The sequence below is a fragment of the Cottoperca gobio genome, chromosome 1 (assembly GCF_900634415.1).
Source record: "Cottoperca gobio chromosome 1, fCotGob3.1, whole genome shotgun sequence".
Classification (NCBI taxonomy): Eukaryota; Metazoa; Chordata; class Actinopteri; order Perciformes; family Bovichtidae; genus Cottoperca; species Cottoperca gobio.
The window spans coordinates 9657912-9679312 of NC_041355.1; the positions used below are offsets into that span (position 1 = coordinate 9657912).

The window sequence follows — 21401 nt, forward strand, 5'->3', positions numbered from 1 at the left end:
GTTATTAGTATTTAGAGAGTCAAGGGGAGGGTCCAAGGAAAATATTAATCACGCCTGGGAGGGTCTTTAAACCCCCCTCCCCCACACAATAACATTGGTACAGTCCCTTATTCAGACAAAAGTAGCAAATTGAAGATGTCTTTTTAGTTTTTGGAGACTTCTGATGCCATTTGAGATGGAACGGATATAAAAAAGAAAAGCAATATATAGTGATGCTTTTTTTCTGTAACAATTTCATCTTCTCAGACCTCTAAAACTTATCAAATGGAAAAATCCCTCTTGAACAGACCAAAACCTGTGATGAGGAGTAAAGCACTCAATGGGGCATCCTGGTGAACCACTGGACTGAACAATAAATCAATTTGTCAAACTAAGAATAATGGATAATGAAGCCAGGTGTTCGGTTTTATAATGCTGTTTATTCTCACATTTGATTACATCGATAAAGTGTACAAATCAGTGAGCAGCAAACGGAAGCCAACACATCCATCTGTGGGAAAGGTGTTTGTTGTTGTTTAGGTGTGTGAGCTTGACAGAGACGCTGGGAGTGCTCTGCTGTTACAATCATCATCTTCCTCCTCTTCTTCTTCCTCCTCCTCCTCCTCCTCTTCTTCCCGCCTGTTTAACAGTTCAGACAGACAGTGGACTCCCAGCTCTCAGTGCACGGTACGAGGTGAAGATATATTCCTTTATCTGCAAAGCGGAGCTTGTTGTAGCGTTGTGAGTTAACCAGGGACTGAGACAATGACACCGAGTCAAGAGACTTTACTTGCCCCAACTAATAAAATCAGTATATACCTTTATAAAATAGAATAAATAAAATAAAAAATATTTCTGTTCAGTACATACAGTCGTTCTTTCAACCGTTCAAGGGCATGCAAGGCTTTTCACAACTTTCCATTTCTCGAGATCAAAAGAATGCATAGATAATTGCTCAGTTAAATTCTGTATCAACGTAATTGACAACTGTGAAAATGTCCAATCGCCTCTCCTTGTTTCATCATTTGCTCTCGTATTTTTCTTATCTACAACAATTTATATCAGTATTTTACACTTTGGCCATTTGGTGAGCTCTCAAAAAAAAAAAAAAAAAAGAGGCATTTCATTACAAGAAGCAAATAGAAAACTACGGACATTTAAAATGAAAAGATAGCTTATAACAATGATTAATGCCAAATGTTACATTAAATTGATATTATGTACACGCACATTTTGTCATCTCATTCACATTTCAACATCCTTGTGACTAAAGAGGGGGAAGTGGTGGAATCTCCTCACCACAATCTCAATTACACTCCTGGTTCCTTCAACCTGCGTGTTAACTGTGCCAACCTTTAGATTACATTACCTCTTACTACACCTGTCAAGCTTCACTTTCTCACATTAATGCTGTTTACAATAAAAGGTGGCAGATTACTAAGTAAAACAAAAGCAGCTTCTCATTTTGGTGGCTGAAATTAACTGACGATAGCTCCAGGAGTTGGTTAAAAGCAGTCTCTGGCTGACCTTATGCTTATATGCTAATGCTGCTTTGTTTACGTAATCTATAAACCCACAAAGTCATGTTATTGGTTTTGCAATCCAAAAGCTTGACAGGCTGGCCACGCCTTGTTACGGTGCCTAAACTGTGATTAGACGGTCGCTGTCGAGTGGAGCAGTTTGGCAATCAGTCAATTATAGAGGTTCAGTATTAGGCCGTGTGTCCATATAGGGTTTTCTCTGTTAAAAAAAGAGCGTTGGGAAAAAGCTGCTCCTGCGTTTTGTTTCTAAGACAGCGATATCTTGACAACTTAGGTTCAGAGATCTTCAACTACAAGTGTCGTGTACGTACATACGCTCTCTCCTCATTAGAAATAATTGGAAAAACACTATAGAATTGCTGGAGGGGGGGGGGGGACGACGACTTAATACCACCCATCCAAGCTTGTCAGATGTGATAATAAGGAGCTAGCAGTGTTGAATTGAGATTTGTGTGAGAGAAACCTTCAGAGAACAGAACAAAAAGCAAGTGATCTCGTGGCGCTGTCGAAAACAGTTGTACAGTGAGGAAGTCGGCAATGAAAAGAAAACAGGGAAAGCGCATTCAAGTGAACAGAACACCCTGGAGACAGATAGATAGCAGCCCAGGAAAGTCCTGTTAGATTGAGTCGACATATCTTTCTGTTGGCTTTCCTCTCGAGAAACAGCCGGAGATGAAACCCAGATCTCAGGTCAGATCTCAGTGGCCATCACACCGAAAACACATTCCTCCGGTCGTCTCAAGTCCTTTATTGTGTTGCCAACCCCCCTTCTTTTTTTTATTAGTGTACATGAAGTCTCTGAGGACTGAGGTGGGATTTAGAGGAATAATCTGTCAAATTTCCTCCAGCGTGTGTATCGAAGAGCAGCAGCAGCATGCCGACGTCTCCTGTGTGCGGAGCAGCACGGGGCAGGGGGGGCGGAAGAGGGAGGGGTAACACTTTCCTCCGTTATGGCTATTGTCTATCGTTTTCCGAGGGGGTAACGAAAGAATAAAAACAAGTTAACAGGAAGTATATGAGGGATTCTTCGGGTGAAAGGTCACCGCTCGTTCAGACCCTCCAGGCTGATTCTCGCACAGTTAACGAGGAAACAAAGAAATAAGAAGACGGGAAAAACAGTGTGGCTTCGATGTTCTCACTCCTTCTGTAAGCCGCAGCAGTGTATAGATATTGGTTCACTTTTCTATAAACAGTTCATGCAGGATCAGTTGAACAGGTTAGTGTGTGTAGACGGACACATCTCTTTAGTCTGTAGCAGTTTCCTTCTTTCATTCATTACATACTGATTTGACAATCAGACGCGATGGCTTTCAGGATTCCTTCCTTCTACTACACACTACACTACAGTCTACAGAGAACAATGAGAAAGAGGGGCAGAGAGGGGAAAAGCCACTACAGACTAACAGGACAACCAGGTGAATGATGGGGAGGGGTGGCCAGGTGTGCAAGGTCATGCTGGCAGCACAGGCACAGACACAAATACAGTTAGAGCATGGAGAGATCAGCAGTTTGGGCACCAATGAGCTCGCTCATCACACGTGCTGTACTGGAAGCAGCACTTCCTACTTCTTCAGTTTTTGCTCTCTTCTCCTCTCTGTGCCGAGGGGGATGAGAGTTACTATGTACACGATCACCTTTACGATCTCCACTCAGGTGTTTCTCTGCGGTGGTTCCTTCTCGACGTGGGATCAGAGTGTTTATTCATCTCCGTTATTTTGAGGAAACATTAGAATTTCTGCTCGAGAGCTGATGAACTCTTGAGGTGAAATTCAAAGTTTAGTCCGGAGAAGTGAAGGACTTGTGACAGGGTTTCCCCGAACCCTGGGGTTTTCTATGTTTCCATGGTTACTGGGTTCTGTGGTGGCAACAGGTTTTTGGCAGCGATGCGACTAGTTACCATGGTGACTGGGGGTTGTGGCAGGGAGTCGGTAGTGCTTAACGGTGATCACTGAGGCAACTCTGTGACGGGTCTCTTTTGTTTGAGGGTGTCGATGAGAGACAGGACGCCTCTCTTCACGCTGGTCGAGACCCGACGGGACACCGAGTCGCCGGGGGGCGACGAGCCGCAGGCCTTCTGGGTGGGGGGTCGAGCCACCAAACACTTCTGATAACGCAGCTGGAGGAGCGAGAGAGAGAGAGAGATATTGTAAATAATAGAGAGTTACAGCAGCTGATGACTGTGTGAGTGAGTGAGAGAGTGAGAGAGAGAGAGAGAGAGAGAGCTGGACTGGTGCAGGCTGCAATCAATAGTAATGACTGATGATTCTTGTCACCGTGAATCAGTTTTAGTGTGTGTGTGTGTGTGTGTGTGTGTGTGTGTGTGTGTGTGTGTGTGTGTGTGTCCATATTTCTAAAGTTGATGTGTGATCAATAGCCCAGCCAGCAGTCGACTAATCTTGTGACTCCCCCACAGCAGAGGGCAGAGGGAGCCGAGTTATCTCCACTAAAGGGCTGCACTATAGCAGAAACACCACGTAGTGCATTCAGGGTTGTGATCATGGGTATTATAATGATATAATAAAAACATTAAAAAAGGTATTGTGAGTATATTAAAGTGGTTATCAATTAAATGTACACGTTTCCCTCTTTAAATATGTTTTCCTGTGAAGCAGTAAACAATGTGAAACAACTGTGTACACGCAGGGACCTCCTCCTCCTTCAGAGACAACAGATGCAGAACACACTTTATATTAACTTTAGATGGCTTCTCTTGCTTTGAATGCATGTTTTTACAACAGTGCTTTGACAGACGGTCCCATTACAACCTGAATGGAGCATATGGATTGGACAGTAAAAAGAGACTAAAAGCCTCAAGTTAAACTAAGCTACAGGCAAGGACACTCGCTTTAAGAAAGACAGGCTTCTAAATGTCTTTTGAATGTTTGTACTTAAAGTGATGATGATTACCTTACTTTAAATAGCATTTGCAACATGCAAGCATTTTGCATTTGATTATATAGGAATGAAGGAACCCTTTTCATAAGACCAGCTGGTGTTAATAAGGTTATGCATACAATATGAAGTAATGTGTTTGCGGTCTTACGTTATCTGTGATGCTTGAATGTTGAGGGTTTTTCTGAATTCAAGTCCTAAATGAAGCATTTTGTAAGATTAGCTGAAGAAAAAGGAGTTGCGTCTACTTATCACGTCTTTCTCATAAATAATAAATGAAACTATTTTAAGTACTTTCTAATAGCAAGAACTCCAGACTTGACATTTGAGCATGCATGTACGTGCACTGGGAGAGATTCCTTTAGTCAGAGTTGGCTCAGTGTATTTGAGTCGTGTTGTCAGCTCTGTGTTCTCGCTCAGTTACTCACCATACAAGCGGCCTGTACAGCCTCCGACACATTCCCAGCGTTGGGCTCACACCAGAAGACGTGACAGTCAAAGCGATGGCTGCCAGCGTCCATGACGAAGGCAAACGTGTGCACATTCCGCCCGACGCCCATGAAAGACAGGAATCGAACACGACACTCCACCAGCACTTCTCCTTCGTCCTGGTCGGAAACATGAGAGATGAGGTTATTCAGAAAGTCACGCAGAGTACATACGTTTTAGGATTTAACTGTGGGAAGGAAAGACCTGATGAAAACACATGATACGCATTTTATAAGGAATTTACAATCGTCATATAGTTACACATGTTCAAACAGGGATCTTTATTAAAAAATAAAGATATTAAAGTGTAGTTAGTTGGCATCGGAGAGGTGGTTCTCTAAACGGGCTGGGGGGAGACAACCTCACCAACCGGCCTTTGGCTGCTCCGCCATCTTTGTTGTCAATAACGTCCCACTGTCAGAGCGCAAGAATGTTAACAAACAAACACATTTCAGTTTCAAGGTAATGGTGGTTATTTTCCCCATGATGCAAAACCTCACACTTTTTATCTTTTGTCTATTTAATGTTTCCGTACAGAACACTGTGAAGCGCAGAGTGAAGAACACCAGAGGAAGATGGGGGTAGCAGTTCGGCTACGGCAGACGAGTGTCTCACCTTCGCTTTGCTGATGGTGACAGTAGCGTCTGCTACGTTGAGGGCGACCGGAGTCCAGTCCTCTCTGTTGGAGGACCCCATCAGACTGTCTATAGCTCCGTTCAGTATGTCCATGCCTGGAGCAGAGCATGTTAAAAACAAACAAAACATAAACATTACAATCATTCCTAAAGTTGGACCATTCACATCAACATTAGCGCCGACCATGTGCTTCGCGTCTCATGACAGTTTGCAGTATTGCGTGTCAGACTAACCTATTGGTCTGGCCACCGGCAGCATCCCGAGGTAGAGCACCTGAAACTTCTGAACCAGCTCCGTCTTTGGTGTGGGGAACTCTGCTGGGGAGAAGCCACACACACATGTAGTAGGTGCTCAGAAGAAGGAATATTTAACTACATGTAAACAACCAACATATACATATACAGAGGGTTCCCACACGGAGACTGCAGAGTAAATATCTGGATACTGACCGCCTTCTTCGTGGCTTCTGCTGTATTTAAAAGTCACAACGTTTCTAAATGCACTGTGTTTAGTTTGTTTAGTTCACCTCAAGTTTACCAGATGCTGACAGCAGCATCGTTTACTCTTTTCCCTCCTGTTGTAGGGCCATGCACTGCAAAGGAAGTTAACGTTTTATTCTTCAAGTCTGCTTTTGAAAGATGACTTCAAGATTAAGTTCTTTCATATCTATTTGTTATTAACTAGATGTTTTTATTTGTGGACTGCTGCAGTGGACATATTCTCATGTTAGTGTGTTTAAAGCAGAGGCAGACACTGCGGCCGTTTGATTTGATGAGCCGTCTGCAGCGGGCTGGACTGTCAGTCTGCCGGACTGTTGCAGCGTCTTGTCCAATCACGAGTGCATATAAATGATATAGTGCAGCACAGCCGATCATTTCTCTCCCTGACAGAGTGACAGAGAGCTGACAGGAGAGAAAACGCTTGTTGTTCTCTTTATGTTTTAGCCTCTTCAACACCGGCTCTCCTGCAAGTACAAGAAAGCTCGTCTTGCTGCCACCAACATATCTTGGCCCGGCTACTTGTCCCATCGCTCTGACTTAAAATGTGAGATAATGAACACTGGCACATTATGCTGGTGCGCTGGACCGTCAACCGCTACATCTGTAAACTGCAACAACTGTTGAAAAGGTAGAGCTACGGAGAAATGTTTTTACGAGTAGGTCGCCGTTTTATTTCACGCTATTCTACTGATCGACAGTTTGCAGCCATAACGCACAAATAAAAGTCGAAATGAGCCGAAGCCAAGAAACGAGACGACCGTAAGAGAGTAAATATGGATGTAAACAATGTAGGATTACATTTTGTTTGTTTGTTTAAATCAGCTTTGTAAATATTTGATGCACTCAACACATTTGTCAGGCTTCAAGGACACGCAGATGTAAACCTCTGTAAACTCCGCAAGGCACCTTTAAGGTCCAAACTTACTCACTTGTGGCTCTTTTGAAATACCAAACTCCAAATGAATTCATTATTTATGAATCAAACTGCCTTGATGCTCATGTTCCGAAGTGGTCTCAACTTTGAGGCATGAACAGAGGACATTGTGACACAGCAATTTATTTGAGACTTCCTCCTCTTATTAATGACCAGTTTGAATGCATGCAGTGTGCCAAAGAAGTGATGGCTGCTATGCGTCTATTGATGCATGTCACTTGTCGCATTTACTATCTCACACACACACTCGCGCTGAGGGAGGTACAGTATATATATGGCGCCTACCTTGTAAAGGGAGATCGAGTCCTGCCTGCATCCTGTCGTGGAGAGAGCCCGCCATCGCTTTGGCATTCTTTCGCTCAGTCATTATCTGTAGGAGAAACAGAGAGTGAGGGGCAAAAGCAGATACAGAAGTATGAGGAAATGGCGTGTAAAAACCAGAGCAAATCGGTATACCGTGGAAGAGACACGGGGGAGGAGGGAGAAGAGACAAAAGAGAAAAATGTGCTAAAGTGAAGGAAGGAGAGGAAAAAAGATGAAAGAGTCGACACGAAAGAGCTCAGTAAAACCTCCAGCAATTTCACCCCTGATACTTTCATGCTGTCTATTCATTTCACTTGGGGAGCGCACACACACACACACACACACACACTTACCAGGTCACACTTCTCTTTTCAAAACACGGTAAAAGCTTTTCCTGTAGTGCAACTCGCAGGGAGAAACACACAAGTACACAAAAACAGCCCAAATAATTTTACATCCCTGGAAATACGACATATAAATAATATATGTCCTTAATCAGAGAGTTTGTCACAGCACCTCCACCTTTCCTAATTTATCCTTTTTGTGTGGGAAAATTCTGTATTAAAACAGACTCAATGTTCCATAACATACATGTTGAAAGTAAAATGTGGGAAAGTTTGTAAAAACATGAAAAGGTGAGAAGAAGGACAAATGGCGTCATCTTTTTTCTTTAACATGACACTTCAGGGACACACTTTGTTCTAGTCAACGGTCATAACAAAGTAGTTGTGGGTAGCAGAAGTTATAAAAAAAACAACCTTTAATGCTACATAGAATTGATTTCTAAACCACATTATGAGTCTACATAAATAAAGAGAGAATTTAAAGATCTTCTCCAACATCGAATTACATTTCTAAAGCTATAAATGTGTTTTATTGGGAACAAAAGGTAAGTCCATTAATTCCAAGCGAGTTCAGTGAATAAAGCAGACACAATAAAAAAACTTGGTTTGAATACTGTTCTAACCCTGCGTGCATCAGAGTGGACTCTCAGTGCAGACAGAGCTCTCCGATAACTGTTCAGGGTGAAATAATCTTTGTTTAGACAGAAGTTTAATCTTGTTTTGGAACTTTTTTTAAGGACTGCAGATATTAAAAATACGCAAATATTAAAATGTGCCTAGATAGTTCATTAGTAAATATGATAAAACAACACAAGCACTCTTGAGGATGGAATTTATTATTTTTCAGGTACCAAAAGTACTGGTGCACGAGTAAATGTTATCAAATATAATGGGTGCCAATGTCTTATTTTTGTATTCTTAGACTTCAGTTCAGTTTGTTTGTGAAATGAATTGTGATAAAGACCTTCGACCTCCCTGTTGAGTATTTCAGCGAGTTCATCTGAATCCATTTGCCAAATCTAAACGTGGCCACGTGTCTCCTCCGGCCTGAACGACTTACCCGAGAGCAGATCTCATGCAGGCTGGTGGCGATGGCTTTGGCTGGCGTGTCACAGCGGAACACATGACATTTCAGGATCCTGGTGTTTTTATCCCGCGCCACATATGCAAAGTCCCTGGGAAAGAGGAAAACACAGGGTCGATAAAGACACACGGCAGGAGAAAAAACACCGGGGGGATGAAGATGAGAAAAGCGTTTGTTAGTTTCAGTACTACTCGACAAGAAGAATTATAGGTGTGTGTGTGTGTGTGTGTGTGTGTGTGTGTGTGTGTGTGTGTGTGTGTGTGAGATACTGTCAGCTCTTGGAGACAGATGAGCAATGGACTGACCTTTATCAGTCTGATGAATACAGGACACACACATACACAAACACACACATGCAGGTTGACGAACCGAGATCAATAAAGCAGCGTGATGCAAGAGTAAATTGAATGAGTGACAGCAGGGAAGAACTTTCCCCTGGGCCCAGTGGAGCCGAAAACTATTTAAGTCTGCTGAATAGAAGGACTGAAAAGACGAAGGAAAAGGAGCCGGAGGGACAGAGGAATGAAGATGTAGCTGCAACAAATTAAACCAGTACAACACACACACACGTTGATTTACGTCAGTTGGAAAAGCACACAAAACCAATCAAAATAACTTCCCCGGAGCTATGTGCTTCAATATGGCATGCAATAGGAAACACAGGCCTGCGGGTTAACAAGATTTCTGAGCCCAGCCCATCAGGGGAAACTCTCCTGAAAGGATTCCCATTTGTGTGTGTGTGTGTGTGTGTGTGTGTGTGTGTGTGTGTGTGTGTGTGTGTGTGTGTGTGTGTACTTAAAAAAAAAAAAAGGTTGTAGACAGACAAGGACAGAGGAGGTCACCGTTTACTTCCTACATCTGCGAGTGTGCGTGCACAATGCTACAGTACATCATGAGCCACTTTGAAGTGGAGAAAAACGAGACGCAGAGGAAATTAAACAATAAGGAATGACGGAGATGATGGAGAGATACTTAAGGAGGGATGAAAGGAAGGAATGTGTTTACCTCTCTCTGTGTCCAAGGAAGCAAGGGAGGAAGGGAAGCCAGTTAGTAGAAATAAGATTTGTATTTTTTTTTTTATTCATACCAACCCCCCTAGTGGGGGGACAAGAGGCACCGAGGTGGCAAACAGGCACTCATACAAACACTAACACAATAACGTATTCTCTCATCTTCTTTGTTCTGACACAACTACTTCCCAGAAAACTTCAAGAGCAGTGCAGAAAATGTGTGTCAGTTGAAGGGTTGCAGCACAGGTGAAAGCAGCAATGCAGGTATTTGTTATGCATACTTAATATTTCACCCCGAGGTAAAATATAAAAACAACTGAATTTGAATAAGGTTTTAAGGAAAACAGAGGAATAGCAGGACAGAGAAATGTTCTGGATGGGAGCAATTAGCTTTAATTAGCCGCCGATAGTTTGTGCTTCCTAAAAGAAATAAAAGGAAATAGAGAGTTTCAAAAAGCCACATAAAAAAAAAAGTAGTTACTGAGAGAGGAGTTAGAGTAAGGAATATAACGGGAGGAAAGTGAAATATTGGAAGAGCAAATTGGAAGTGAACAGCAACAATGTACACAATAAAGATAAAAGCACAGAAACAGGGGGAAGGATAAAAGACTCCGATGAAGAGTGAAGATAGAAGTCAGAGTTAAAGAGGGGGAGAGAGGAGTGGGGGGAGGGGGTTATATCTCATTTCAAAAATAATCTTATCATCATGCAGACGTCCCTGAAAATGTCAAGGTTGCTGTGGGAATCTGTAATCTCTATGGCGATAATGAGGTTCATGGCAACATGTGCAGGGGGGAGGGGGGGGGGGGGGGTCGTATAGGGGTACACAGCCAATCCAATCTTTAGTAAGGGTATAAGCGTGTGTGTGTGACAGAGAGAGGGAGAGTGATAGAGGGAAACTCCTTACTCCAACCAGTTCTCAAATTCCATAGCATCTCTTATCTTTAAACCAAACAGTCCCAAACAAACAGAATTCAATAAATAAAAACTAAATGTAAAATGGCCGAAGATGTGCAGCAAATCACAAATCAACAGCTAATGCTATTTTAGCATTCCTGCACACATATCTTAAGTATCTGAAATACAAACTGTGGAGTGAAATTTGGACGCACGTTTCCTGCGATGAATTCAAATGTTTTAGTCGTGAACTGCTGCACATTTCATTGTTTTGAGCTTCTCAGCATTACAAATTGTAATCTGACACACCAGATGCAGATTACTATGACTCTTTTATCACATAATGTACTTGTAATAAGCCATTCACCACACACGCACACTCCATCTGACTTTTACAATCCACCTGATTTCCTGTAAAATGGTGACGCTCAAAAACCGACCCCCAAACTGCTCAGCAACATCCCCCTACAGACTGAGGCCTGATCATTCAACTCATCTTTCTGTTTCTGCCACTTTAGAATAAAACAATCAGAAGTGATGGTTCCAAAAGCAAGATAGAAATATACTCACAGCGGTTTGTTTTCCTATTTTGGCAGGTAATCCTGCGCACGGGAGCGTCTGTGGACACTCACACCATCTACTCCTGGTGATACTGCAGGCGTGCACACACTCCTCAACCTGTCTGCTCCACACCCAGTGAGCACTAACCATACCGCCCCCTCTGGCAGCTTCATCCCCCTCTCTCCTGCCAAAACCCCTCTTTCCTCCCTCCCCCATCCCCTCCCTCCAACCTCTTCCTCCCTTTGCTGCAGCTGAGATATTCCCACTGTTCAGACTCTCCTTCTATATGTAGATGTGGAAGGTAGAAATAAACTCGGAAAAAACACGTTCCTTTGATCTGACAGGGTGATCTTATAAATATACTGTAACATACACCGCTGCGTGTGTGTGTGTGTGTGTGTGTGTGTGTGTGTGTGTGTGTGTGTGTGTGTGTGTGTGTGTGTGTGAATGAGAGAAGAGAGATCCCTGAGGCAACAAAATTCTGCATATACCAAGAGCTTTTAGCCTTTCCTTGTTCTGGGAGTGCACTCCTGTGTGTGTGTGTGTGTGTGTGTGTGTGTGTGTGTGTGTGTGTGTGTGTGTGTGTGTGTGTGTGTGTGTGCGTGCGTGTGTGTGTGTGTGTGTCACGTGCCGGCTCAAATTATATATACAGCGGCTACCGACCTCTCCAGCCCACATCACCCGGCTGTGCCTGTTAACGTACATTGTAATGTCTTCGCGTGCACTCAGCAGCAGTGCAGAGCGCCCTTCGCTGGTCACCCAGCAGCACCACCACACTGTGTTTGTGAATTTGTCTTTGAGTTAAGCTGAGGTGAAAGCAAAAGGGACAGATAGTCAGCCGGGGATTTGTGGTGAACCAGAATAAAAAGGCCATTCTTCCACTCATCTGCTCCTTTGTAGTGATGAATTAATCTTTCATTAGCATGCCTTCATCATCAATCATTAACCCCTCTCCTCTGCCTGTCACCGCACCACCCGTCTGCTGCCCTCAATTGTTACCCTGACCTTTTACTGAGCGTGTGATGTACCGTTGACTTCATTTAAATGAATGACTAATCTATCAATTAGAGTTCTCGAAAACTTAAACCTGACCAACATGGGCCTCACTGAATCATGACCCAGATAACTGGTTAATAACTCAGAATATTTAAACTACACAAATGTTAAAGTTCATTTAGAGCACGGCATGCATTAAAACACAACGTGACATCTTACACACTCGTGATTAAGCATGAAGACAAAGCAAAAGGGGATTAATCAATATTTAAAAGGAGAAAGAAAAAGAGCAATGCGTTTGCCACGATGACTAACCTGCCATTGTCCCGGCCAACACCCCAGACCCGGATACTTGCGATTGGTTGAGAGTGAAGCACACTGCGGTCCAGGGGGTCGACCAGGTTCAACATATTATTCTCCAGCACCAGGTACATGTCCTTCCCCTGAAATAAAACACACACACACACACACACACACACACACTTTAGATCTCATCACAAAAACATGCAATCCTTATTTCCTGCAGCTCGAAACATTGAACAACAAAAAAGGTCCTTTAAAAAGGTCAGGTGCTTTCTATTACTTTCCTAAAAAACTAGATTTGCTTGTGTGTGCATGTGTGGTGTTAGGTGTGCGTGTTTCTCTCCCTCTAAATAATAAAACCTTAAAAAGAGGGGGTGGGAGATGAAAGGTTATTGAAGAAGGATGAAGCTCTCTCCCTCTCTCTCTGGTCTGTCGCTTCACATTAAACACCACCGCAGAGAAAGGGAAAGCTCCACTTTGCTCTCTTCATTCTTTCCTCCTCCCTCCATCTTTTGAGATACATTGCAGGAGACTGTTGCCCTGGCTAACTTCTGTTGCTCTTTACTTTGCTCCGCCTACACATTTGAATTGATCTACTGGCTTTCTTCAAGCACTCCTCCTCTCCTAAAAACCTGTCACCCTTTATTTCACGGCCAAAACAAAAAACACATCAACACACACGCATGCGGTGTGACTACACTCCTTTCCTCACCTCTCCCCAGATGCCGACAGTGTCTCGGATGTCATTCTTGCAGTAGGAAAGCTGTCGGATGCAGTTGTTAACAGCAACGCTGCTCTTTCCAGGAGCCAAGTCGTCCTCAGCCATTTCCACCCATCCCAGAGATCGCACTGCAAAGCACTGGAAGACACACCAAGCCATCAACTACACAGTACAGTCTTTGCAGACATATTCAAACGTTTTGCACAGTGACCAGCAGGTTTCTGTTTGTGGCTTGTTTTAAGCCTTATAGGACAATTTTTTGACAACGGTTAAGCCAAACAATTTGAACTCCACAAAGACTAAAACATATATTAACAGATGAGGACTGCAAAATCTGTGGCTAGACAAGAAGAGACTGAGAGGAGAGACCCATCCATCTGTCCTCATCAAGTATTCATTCGATTTCAGCAGTCCATTCAGAAAGTACTTTGCAGTCTACAGAGATTCACGATGAAAGAGGTCAAAGAAGGAAAGACAGACGGCAAACAAAGTGAGTCACTGTCACACGAACCACTGGCATCGTGGTTATTTTTGTGTAAAACGTGTTGAAGTGTGGATCAAATGCTCGTATCAAACAGATTTAAGTATGCATGCGCATGTACTTGCATGAAGTATGTTTGTCTTGTGTGAGTAGTAGTAGGACATTTATCTACTGTGCGGCTCTTTTTGAACACACACAAACGCACAGAGTTGACGTGTTATACAGCGGGACATACAGAAACGTCTCATCATCTTATACTTTGCTGATTGCACACACACACACACACACACACACACACACACACAGTAAGCCACGCAGTGCTTCTCCCTGTGCTGCCAGGAGTCTGAGGAAAGCTGCGTCACAAATCCAGACCAGCAGGTGGTAGCAGCTACATGACACATAAACTGTCCATTGTGTCACAACAACCCAATAGCTTAAAAATAATGTTACTTTATAAGAGGTGGCTTGTTTTTTTATATGAAGTTTTGTTATTAAAAACCTCACACATATTACTACCTTAGAATATTAGTATAAAAGCTTTTGTACTCATATTTTAGGGTAATAAAATGGCCCCTGTGTGTGTACTGCAGTTATCTGTTCAGCTTTCTAGACTTTGATAGATTGAAAGTTTTGTTGAGTGATGGACTTAACGCCTCTAATAATAGGTTGAAAGGGACCGTTCCAATCTCGATACCGCAGTGGGCTATTTGCTATGTGTGTGTGTGTGTGTGTGTGTGTGTGTGTGTGTGTGTGTGTGTGTGTGTGTGTGTGTGTGTCTCAGACAAGATGCCCTCACTGTGCTTATGTCTGGTATTCATCATAATGTCACCGTTGCTAAGGATTGTGAATTTTTGCCAGAAAAACAAACTGATGGAAAAAGACACTGTACAGCCAAATCAGCACCACGTCGGCTGAATGTTGGCTTTAAACTTTATTTTAGCATTCCTGCAACCTGCTGCAGTTTGTGACAGAGTGCAATGACTCTGTATCAGATCAGATAAATGATTAATCCTTTTTCCTGTTTAATTAGTTGGCTTATAAATGTATTTATATCTTGCGCTGACATTTGCTGGTATCTGCTGAATTGGCATGGCATTCTACTGACTAATGTTTTATTGAGCCTAACTCCGTGATTAAAAACTTTAAATGTCTCATTTGAATTTCAGCTTTAAACGCCTAAGAGGCCTTGCTAATTATTGCACCAATGTGCCGCTTTGAACTGTACTTCTCAGTCTCACCACTTGGAGGCAGTATTACACCAATACTAGTATATAAACACCACCAGTAAACAAACAGGCTTAGGACATAAACAGACTAAAACACACAAACAGAATAATTTTAATGCAAGAAGCCATGTGTGCTAGGCATGTTGGTTATATTCTACAGTAGTGCAGTATTCTTTTAAATAGTATAGATACAGAACAATGTGATTTATGATTTGTCTTGCATCTAAAAACCAGATTATGAAGATCAAGTTAAGAAAAAGGCTCCTTACCTTTGTTTCTGGGTTAACACTGTTGGCATTGCTGGACTCTTCTTCTTCCAGTGATGGACGGTTCCTGAAAAAAAAAAGAAGAAAAGAAAAAGATTAAGAATGTAGTTACGATTAGCTGTGTGTTATTATTATTACCATTGCAACTATTAGCTGCTTTACAAATAAGGTTTCTGTCCTGCTTGTGAAGGCTACAGGCATTCATTACACTAATAGAGAACATTTCCTGAGTAGAAGAACTAACATCCTGCTTTGTCTGACCTCATTAACTCTAACACCGATTAAGTACGAGATTAAAGAAACCAACTACACACAACTAGTGGAGAGCCAGAGAGATGTAGTTGAGTAGCAAGATAAAGAAAGGAAAATATGTTCGACAACTAATTACAACGGTGGTGGCTTGATTCATGCACAGAGGTAGTCGGATCGTGTGTATGGGTTGTGTCTGTGCAGGTATTTCACCTCAGCTTGAGTGATGCGTAACGAAGCGTAGCACCCTCAAACTCCTTCAGGCTGGGGTCAGAGTTCAACGTGGCTGCCTGCAGGTCCTGGCGCACACATACGGGATATTATCAGAGCGTGCAAAATGACACGAAAATAAAAGCCACATCTTTGACCAAAAGGAAACCTCCTTAAAGCCCCTTTCACACATGTAACCTGAAGTACTGTCTGACAAAATTGTCTGGTTTTGGACGTTTTGTCATTCGCACACAGGTTTCCAAAGATGAAGAAAAACTCATTCAAGTCTGATCCCACAAGACATAACAACTCCAGACAGATGGGAGCCTTGTCGTTGTTTTATTTTTAGGTTCTTTGTACTTGCGTGGTAAAGCAGTTGAAAGTGATCCACATGTATTTTGATTGATCTGATATTCTAAACCTTTTATTAGTGCAAGAGGAAATCAAATTCATATTACTCCATGTCCATGTTCACTTATTGTTTGCCTTTTAGGTTAAATCTTCTGACAACATAGCTTGTGAATGCAGTGCTGGGCTTTTTCCAACTAGAGCGGTGGCAGATGTCCAGAAATCTGACCACCACACTGTGGGAGTTCCTTAAACAAAAGCTAAATGGGCTCCTGTTCACATAACACCGATATGTATAACTGCCATAATATTCACGCGTACAGGGCATGTGGGAGAGGGGCTAGAAAGACACAAAGCTGGCAAAACCAAATGTAAATCTTTTGACCCCACACAGTATATGCCAGCATGCATCCAAGTGTGGGAGGAATGGCCCTGCTGGATGGAGAAATGGCGTTGGTGTGTTATGTGTAATGGAGCATGCTGCATCAAGGGAAGAAAGTTAACATGTAGCATGTAAACACACTTGTGTGTGCAAACACATTCAGATCTGTGCCAGTAGGAAGAAGAGATGACAACATTGTAGCCACATAAGTAAGGAAAGAAACAACTGAATAAGTGTGTGGTGCTGCAGCCAAATAACAGATGTTTTACATATCAGGCATGACAAAATGCTTGTGGTTGGTGCGGTTACATTTATGTTGAATCATCAGCCACACATGCTTTTGCCCAGGCGGTGAATTTCTAGCACATAATGCATAAATGCACACTCAAAGTGTGGGTGAGGATAGACCAAGAACAAGACTCATTGACGTTGAGTGCATTATACTTGCCTTCCACAATTCACTATCAATCTTTCCGCCAAAATTACTCCACACCTGTTTCTACATACAGCGTTTCAAACACAAACACACATGTACACAAAGTGGTGGGGCAAAGATTGGAGGTCAAAGGTAGGAGGAGAGCGAGGGAAGAAAGACAGAAGAAGGCTGTTAGCTAACTAGTTCACTCCACACTGAGTGCCTGTTGCAATAAGGAGCAAATCAGCAGAACATTTCTGAAATGAAAAGCTGTCAATCAAAATGTTTTCTAAAATGTTTCTTGCTCTTATTGAACATTCACCTTTCCACTGAGAATCTACTGATTCTTGATTAGTAGAATATGAACAATACAGACTTAAGAGTAGTCATGTGGACAGTGACACTGTTTCTGGATGATGGATCTTAAACGTTTAGCTTTCATTTTAAATTCTGACAAAAAAATCGTTTTAGAGTACCACTATAAAGATAGAAAGCCACTCATAAAGAAGTACCAGTAAAATATATTAAAAATACTATAATACAGTATTATGTACATCTTAAGTTTTAAAAGATAAACATGTAAGAGGACTGTTATAAACGTATTTCACTTTAGTCTCACTGTTGGTTATGTGGCACGAGAAAACCGTCTTTGTCCATGAACACACACAAACTGTGAGTTTCCAAGTCTTTTATTGTGTCCTGTGTGTGATGTGTACAGAGCCAAACCAAAAGAAAACATGTCGCTGTCCAAATACTTTTTGACTGCACTGCATGTGACACAACTAGACCTACATATACAGTAATAAACACATACAGAAAGTATCATTTCTCTTCCTATCTGTGCTACACACACATCCAGAATGAAAGATATTAAGCACAACTCAAGGTTATTGAGCTGAAAGAGAACCAGAAGAGTGGTCGCTAACCGAACAGAAGGGAACAGATCGTGGGAAAGTTTTTAAAGTATCATACCTTGTCCTCATCTTCGAGATGCTGAGAACGAAACTCCGGATCAGGCATCCCCTGTAGAGAGGTGGAACGAGGCTGAGGAGAGAAAGAGAGGGAGGCAAAGAGAGATGAAGCAATGAAAATGACTCCGTAGTGCAGGGGTCTCAGACTCGCGGCCCGCTGGACGATATTTTGTGGCCCCCTACTTGACATCAAAGTTTAGTGTTAGTGTTTGCCGAGTCGTTGCCCTGGGCGTTTTATATTTGTTTTAATCACTTATAGGCTACCATAGCTCAGGCTCGTGACGGCAACGTTTTTTTAATCACCCAGCCCATGTCTTTCTCAAAACCTGCCGTGAAGAGAAAGGTTGGCGACGAGCACAGACAATTTCAGGAAAAGTGGGAGACGGAATATTTTTTTTGTTGAGCACGGGGGCACCCCGACGTGTCTTATATGCACAGAGAAAGTTGCGGTGCACAAGGAATACAACATCAGACGTCATTATTCAACTAGACATGCTGAGGAGTATGCACAATACCAGGGAGATGAGAGAGAGGACCGGGTCGCCAATCTTAAAACATGTCTACTGAGGCACCAAGATTGTGGCACAGTGGCAGAGCGCATTTCTGACCTGTCAGGTAACATATACGATCAACTGCGTGAGAAAGCCAAACATTTCCGTGCATACGCAGTCGCTCTTGATGAGAGCACAGACATCACTGACACTGCAGCTCGCAATGTATGTCCGCGGTGTTGACGACAATTTTGAAGTGATGGAGGAGTTGCTCACAGTGATTCCAATGCATGGCCAGACCACCTCTCAGGAAATATCCCGCCAGCTGTGTAACGCCATTGTGGATGCCGGTTTACCATGGAAGAGGTTTGCTGGAATAACAACCGACGGAGCGCCATCAATGACAGGGAGGAGAAATGGACTGGTGGGAGATGAGGGTGTGGAGGAGACCATTGCTCTGCACTGCATTATCCATCAGCAGGCCCTTTGCAGCAAATGGCTGAAGTTTGACAATGTGATGTCTGTCGTTGTGAAATGCAGCAACCATATCAGATCCAGGGGCTTAAAGCACCGCCAGTTCCGCGCCTTTTTGGAGGAAATAGAGTCAGCATATGAGGATGTGCTCTACTTCACCGAGGTACGTTGGCTCAGCAGCGGAAACGTCTTGAAGAGGTGTTTTGAGTTGAGAGCAGAAGTGAAAGCCTTCATGGAGAAGGATGGGATGGCTGTTCCTGTGTTAAGTGATTAATGTAATCATCATCATCATCATCATCATCATGTAAAGCTAAAGGAGGAATTTGATCACAGGTTTGCAGACTTCAAGACACACAAAGCCAATTTTCACATTGTTGCTGACCCCTTCTCCTTCGATGTGCAAGATGCCCCCTCCTGTGCTTCAAATGGAGCTCATTGACCTGCAGTGCAATTCTGAACTCAAAGCCAAGTTCAGGGAGGTGAGTGGAAAAGCAGACAAGCTTGGACAATCTTTGAGAGAATTTCCCACCACCTTCCCTGAGCTTTCCAGGATGTTCAAGCGGACCATGTGCCTTTTTGGGACCACATATCTGTGTGAAAAGCTCTTCTCCACCATGAACTTTAATAAGTCAAAGTACAGGTCCAAACTTACTGATGAACATCTTCAAGCCATACTGAGGGTCTCAATTGCTTCCTCCCTTAAGCCAAATGTGGCTCAGCTGTGTAAGAGGAAGCGCTGCCAGGTCTCTGGCAGCAGGGAGTAGTGAAGAGAAGCATATGTTCTGAAGAACCGTTCATGTTCTGAACTGTTATTACTAAAGATTGAGAAGATTGGATCAGTTGTACTTTTTTTGGGAATAATAGAAACCCTTTTTTTGTGGAATATTTGATGCGGCCCAGCCTCACCCAGACTCTACCTCCAGCGGCCCCCAGGTAAATTGAGTTTGAGACCCCTAGCATAGTGAGAATTCAGAGGGCATCTACACTGTTAGTCTGTCTGCCATTTTGGCTCTAGTGTCACTGTCTAATAGTCGAATAGTCTCCAAGTCAGTCGCTCAAGATAGATATGCCAGGATCTCATTCTGGCACATCTATCTGTCAACATCAGTCCATTCTCACTGGATCAATATTTTATCTACACCATGCTCCTCTCTATCAATCTCCTTTCCTCTCTCTGTATCCTTCCATCATTCTGCATGATTCACTGATTGATTGTCTCAGTATTTCTGTTATCTGCTGCTCAACTGCAGTATTGATGGTCCTCTTTCTCTGTCTCACTCTCTGTACCCGGCTGTCTTGTTGCATATATCTGCCAATCCCTCCACTGACCTCAGTCAGGACTACAGAACAAAACAGATCAGAGAGATTAACTGTCCTTTCTAAAAAAATTCCATATGGAGGCCGAAACTGAAGTCCTACAAAATGTGAAGAACACCACAGACGGTACAATGAAACAAGAAAAAACGTTGGTTACTTACAAAGTAGCAGCTGTTGACAAACCCACATGTGGTGAGGGTGGGCTCGTGAGTGGAGAGAGGCTCCACTGAGCTGTCAGAGGTGGTGCTGCCTGAACGGGTTGACGCTCTGAAGAAGATCTCTGCCTGGCACGACTACATGCAGACACACACAATGGATTTAGGAAGGTAGGATCTATTGTAGGACTGTTGTATTAGACTGCATTAGTTGTAGCTAGGTGCCGTCTGTATTCTTAACTCCATAAAGTGGGCCACAGACGATCACATGTTTTAATGTGTAATGTGACCTTTTCTCTGTTTCGCTGTGTGTAATTTTGCTGATCTATACCAATTAGAAGCTTCAAATAAACTTAGCGGTTTGACTTAATACTTCTTATTTTGTGTGTTTTTCCCCATTGTTCCTCATCCTCTCTTTACATTGTTGATTGATCGTCTTGATTGATCGTCTTCATCACTTAAACCAGCTTGAGTGATCACAGTTAAAATATCACATGTCAGTTTATTCTTCTGTCTCTCACCTCGTGGTCAGGAGTGGGTGAGGGGCTGAGTGAGCCCAGGGAGTGTTTACGTGGTGTGGAGGCTGTGTGGTCGCCCAGGGCCTGGGACTCTGTCTCTCCAGGGGGTGCTGGGCGGGTGGCAGGCCTCTCCCACTGGGTGGTGCCTGTAGGAATGTGCCAGTAGTAGATACCGGATATGTCTGTGATCTTCTTCCATCCTGGAGGCAGGTCAGGGTCCGTCTGGAATGACTGCTCACTCCAGATATCTGGTGAAAAAACACAAATATTAGGATGGAAGTGAACCCTCTCATACTCACATACTGAACAATATCAACAGCTGACTGGGATTATTCAGCATCTGCTGCAGCTGTTATTTACCAAGCTGCGTCTTTCCTCTGTCAGCGTCCGAGTAAAACTTGTTAAGCGTTGTTGTTGTATTTGTGTCACACACACACACCCACACCTTAAACATTTTTTAAACGAAACATAGGCAAATAACAACTCCCGAATATTCACAAAAACACACACAGAGACGCTGGCTTTCATCTCACATTTAGAACAGTTACAAATATGTCTTATGCCGTTCCAATGAGAAAGCCCAAGGAAGAATTTTAATATATTAGCATTTATTTGACATATCACACAAATGAGGACTAATTTGTCATTGTATTAGGTTGTTCTGCTCTGAATCCAGCGTCAAGTGGAAGGACAAGCATTAACTATCTT

The 21401-nt window shown here is 42.9% G+C and overlaps 1 protein-coding gene across 11 annotated transcripts in view; it reads right to left on the reverse strand.

Annotated features, from left to right (window-relative positions):
* Positions 1-399: 399 nt before the first annotated feature.
* LOC115006662 (amyloid-beta A4 precursor protein-binding family B member 2-like) overlaps positions 400-21401 on the reverse strand; it is a 45849-nt gene continuing 24847 nt past the window's right edge. For 4 of the 11 annotated variants that reach the window (XM_029429016.1, XM_029429045.1, XM_029429024.1 and 1 more), the window contains exons 5-19: positions 20697-20941; positions 20182-20313; positions 17740-17811; positions 16801-16851; positions 15626-15711; positions 15167-15230; positions 13182-13328; positions 12482-12609; positions 9708-9713; positions 8679-8793; positions 7257-7341; positions 5771-5854; positions 5517-5644; positions 4841-5020; positions 400-3636 (exon numbers count right to left, since the gene is read on the reverse strand). In XM_029429016.1, coding sequence (XP_029284876.1) covers positions 3466-3636; positions 4841-5020; positions 5517-5644; positions 5771-5854; positions 7257-7341; positions 8679-8793; positions 9708-9713; positions 12482-12609; positions 13182-13328; positions 15167-15230; positions 15626-15711; positions 16801-16851; positions 17740-17811; positions 20182-20313; positions 20697-20941 — 1694 coding nt within the window. In that variant the 3' untranslated portion in view covers positions 400-3465. The remainder of the gene's footprint in view (positions 3637-4840; positions 5021-5516; positions 5645-5770; positions 5855-7256; positions 7342-8678; positions 8794-9707; positions 9714-12481; positions 12610-13181; positions 13329-15166; positions 15231-15625; positions 15712-16800; positions 16852-17739; positions 17812-20181; positions 20314-20696; positions 20942-21401) is intronic. The other 7 variants (XM_029429080.1, XM_029429053.1, XM_029429071.1 and 4 more) reach the window with 7 other exon arrangements.